General features: G+C 46.0%; 1 protein-coding gene across 1 annotated transcript in view; it reads right to left on the bottom strand.

Moving 5' to 3' along the window:
* Positions 1-2,979: 2,979 nt before the first annotated feature.
* Positions 2,980-3,986, bottom strand: part of ppfia4 (PTPRF interacting protein alpha 4) — a gene marked incomplete at its 3' end in the record, with an annotated part of 53,955 nt that continues 52,948 nt past the window's right edge. The window contains exons 28-30 of the mRNA XM_079748133.1: positions 3,922-3,986; positions 3,235-3,421; positions 2,980-3,038 (exon numbers count right to left, since the gene is read on the bottom strand). The exon at positions 3,922-3,986 is cut by the window's right edge and continues 4 nt beyond it. Coding sequence (XP_079604259.1) covers positions 2,980-3,038; positions 3,235-3,421; positions 3,922-3,986 — 311 coding nt within the window. The remainder of the gene's footprint in view (positions 3,039-3,234; positions 3,422-3,921) is intronic.

The raw sequence follows: 3,986 nt of genomic DNA, 5'->3' as shown, positions 1-3,986 counted from the left end.
GCCCCCCCCCCCCCCTCACAAAATCGGACAAAACTGGAGATTTTCAATTTCGAGAAGAAAGGAAGATAAGAAGGACGGTCGACCGCCGATGACAATAAACCGATCAGCAGATTTCCAACTGATTCATTCTCCAGCTTTGTATCTCCTCTTCCGTCTTCTTCTTTCCAAGGGGTTTCGTCTTTCGTGCCATGCCGCTTGCTGTTCATTTTGTTTTTATTTTATTCATAATTTCCAATATGTCTGCTAGACAGAAGCAAATTCCTCTTAAATTGTTCCTAACCAGCGGTCCATGTGTCCCTGAGACCCCCACACCTCCCTGCATGACGACACACCTTTAGTGACCACAGTGGGTCTGTTTGATGTAGCAACCTTAGAAGCCTTTCTTTTATTTTCTACCTGTTTTCTAACCTTATTTAAAGAAATGTTTCTTTTCCGACAGCTTCCCTGATATGTTGTGTTCTCTTTTGTGTGTGTGTGCTTTAGGCTTAAAAACGTTGAGTTATTTTGTGGGGCCAATATGTACCATGGCGGTTTTGACCAAGATTTGCTTAATTTAAACTGGTTATGATGTAAATACGTTCCCTTTTTTACAGAGTGGTTTTGCTATTTTATTTTCTATTTTTTGCTAACTTATTTTTCTCATCTTTTATAAACTAAGATTGTTGTGTATTTGTAGATGTTTCCAAAGTGATATTTTCCGTTCAATTATTGCAATTAAACTATTTCCAATACATTCTTTGTGTGGTTGTAATAAGAACACAAAACAATATCTTTAGAAAACAACTTTACTTTATGTCTATATATTGTCATAAATACAGTACACTTTTAAATAGCCAAATAATAAAATCTTGATTTGTCAGCATCATTTCACACCTGGAATAGACACACATACAGTACTCATAGCTGCCACATAGCACAGTACACCTCTTAGACACGTTGAAAAAGAAAAACGGTTGTAAAATAAAATAAAAATATATTATACACGCATCCAACGCTTCGATGGTTCACCAAAATTGCCACGATCTCATTGGACGAGGAGGTCTGCCTGTGAAGGAAAACGACCACTCCTGTGCGCACGCGACTGTAATATCCATGGCAACTGATCTCAAAAGAGTGGCGAGACAGACGAAGTCAGAGCAGGTTGCCTCCGTCAAAGTGAAGCGGTTTAATGTGTCGAAGTCATTGGCTGACGCCAAGCAGCAGTGGACAGTTTGATTCTTTTTTTTTTTGTGTTTTTTAAAGGAAGTCAACAAGTCAACAAAGAGGAGGCGCTACAGTTGTCACACACCCCACGGAGGAAGCTCAATGGCCTGGCCCGGCGTCTCACACGCGTCCCCTACTATCACCGAGAAAAAGGATTAGGTTTCATTGACTCACTCACACAAACACGCGCACTCTAGTACATATTAAGAGATCCGCTCTACTCTAGGCTACATAGTGTCATACAAAGGGGGGAGAAAGAGAGAGTGAGAGAGAGAGAATGAGGGAGTGGGAGAGAGAGAGAGAGAGAGAGAGAGAGAGAGAGAGAGAGAGAGAGGGAGAGAGAGAGAGAGAGAGAGAGAGTGGTAACAGCTACATAGTTTGAAAAGAGGAGGCAAAGGGAGAAAAAAGGAGAAGAATAAAATGGAGTCGAGCAGTAGAGAGTTGGACCCATGAACCTGTGAAGTGTCCTTGTAGTTTTCACACAGAGTTACCACTCTCCATAACACCCCCACGAAAGAGATCCACACATCAACGGCATACAGAAGTAGACACACGAAAGGCCCATCACAGAGAGAAGAAAGGTGAGAAAGAGAACAGTCACTACCGAATACAGGGCATTGGGTTTCATACAGCAAGTACATTATATTATTCTCCATATATATATATTTCCAATATATTTCTATAAAAAACATAAGTCATCCATTTTATGTACAGGGATGATAAATGAGTTAATACCTTGCATAACCGAAAGGGGATTATGTGCACCAGGATTATGCCATTTACACAGGTCTATTCCCAAATCCAGATCAACACCATGCTACCACCCCCCCCCCCCCACACACACACTTCAGCTTTAAGATTCATTCATATTAAGTCTGTTTCATGTCCCCCCCACCACCACTGTACTAGTCGGGCGGTGGAAGTAGCAGTGTTGGTTTGGATCGAGGGCGAAACCCCCACACACCCGAAACCGGTATAAGGACCCACAACTGAAACTCAAGGGGAGCAGAATCACGAGATCACAATAACAAGGCTACTGGGAGAACTGGGGTTAAACTGGGAGAGAGACCGAGATCCGAGAAACCTCCTTCACAGCCGCGAGACCAGCGGACCGACCGCCGTGCGCGCTCAAAAGGTCAAGTAGGCTCCGGGAGGTCAGAGTTTGTACTCTGTATTGCACATGTCCGGAGGGAGAGAGGTGAGAGGTGAAAGGTGAGAGGTGAGGCTGGACACAGAGGGGGGGGGGGGGGGGGGGGGGCTCCGCGATGACACCCCTCTGGCACTAAGGGCTGCCCTCCACAGATTTGGCATATCACTCTCGAAAGGCCGCAAGCGTGTGTCCATACAAGTAATGAGAATGCACTGGGGGAGAGAGAGAAAGGGGGAGAAAGGGAGAGAGGGCAAGAGAGGGGGAGAGAGAGAGAGAGAGAGAGAGTGGCGAGAGAGGAAGAGAGAGAGAGATACAAGAAATGGGGAAGAAGTTGAATAGACAGAACGATGGACGTAGGAAAAATAACGCATCATTAATAACATACTGTGTCAAAATCAAAAGTCAAATGTTGTATTTTTGCATAGCCCAGCACGTATAACATGTTTATCGAGTACAGTTCAATTATGACAACAAGGCAAGGGTCAAAGGTTAAAGGATGCCCACTCCTTCAGGATGCACTTTGTACAGGCATAACTGTTAAAGTTATAGAAAACTGTTAGAGTACTAGGCCGCTTGGTTAGCTTACCTGTTCAGCATTAGCACGCCTGTTAGTTAGCAGAGAAGAGTTAGCATGAGTAGGTCCTTACGGTCGAGGGGTCAAGTCTCGGAGGCGCAGGGGGAGGAGCTAGAGTGGGCGGGGCACAGAGTGGGACAGGGAGAACAGGAAGGAGAAGGTTAACGCATGCAGTTAGTCAGGCAGGTGTATTCACACACGCACACACGCACGCACACACACACACACACACACACACACACACACACACAGCACGCACGCACGCACGCACGCACACACACACAGACACACACACACACACACAAACCTTCGGGCTGGTGCTGTTTCTTGTTCCCCAACAACATGGAGGGGGGCATGGACATGGAGGGCATGCGGAAGCCGGCGGGAAGCGTTTCCATGGAGCCCGCCATCATCCCCATGCCCCCGCCCCCCTCCCGCGCGCGGAAGCGCTTGCGCCACGAGGGGGAGCGCCGGAACGTCTTGTCGTCCCCACACTGCAGGGACACACAGAGAGGCTCACGGCACTCAGAGGCGCGGAGTGGCAGCAGGCGATTGGTTGCCAGGCACCACGGGCCAATGCCCCTTCTATTTTTAATTAATGAAACCAAATCCCGTTTTCTGAACAAGCTCGCGTGATCAATGATCTGGTTCAAAGGAGGTGTTACTGAGAAAAAACCCACAATAAGCATTGACTTAAAGTTAATCAACAGTGAACTGGTGTTGCAGTGATCGTTCACCAATGGCGCTTAAGTTCAAATGGTGTACATGGTAATGGTTAACTACGGTAATGGTATCCATGATAACCAAGGTATTCATTTATGCATAAACTCTAACCCTTGACCCCCCGGTTTCATTAATGTTCCCTTATTGTTAACTGCTACCAAGTAAAAAAGACGTTATAAATTGTAAACACAAACAAACACAAAAGAAATACAAAGAAAGGAAATAAAAATGAAAGGAAAGATAACGATAAAGATCAAGATGGCGGCGTCACCTCTTCTAGCCGGCGGTCGGTGCCCAGGGCCAGCACGTTGTTGAACTCCCGCTCCAGAACCTGCC

This window comes from Pollachius pollachius, assembly GCF_949987615.1.
Source record: "Pollachius pollachius genome assembly, chromosome: 12".
Classification (NCBI taxonomy): Eukaryota; Metazoa; Chordata; class Actinopteri; order Gadiformes; family Gadidae; genus Pollachius; species Pollachius pollachius.
This window is presented reverse-complemented; position numbering and strand designations above follow the sequence as displayed.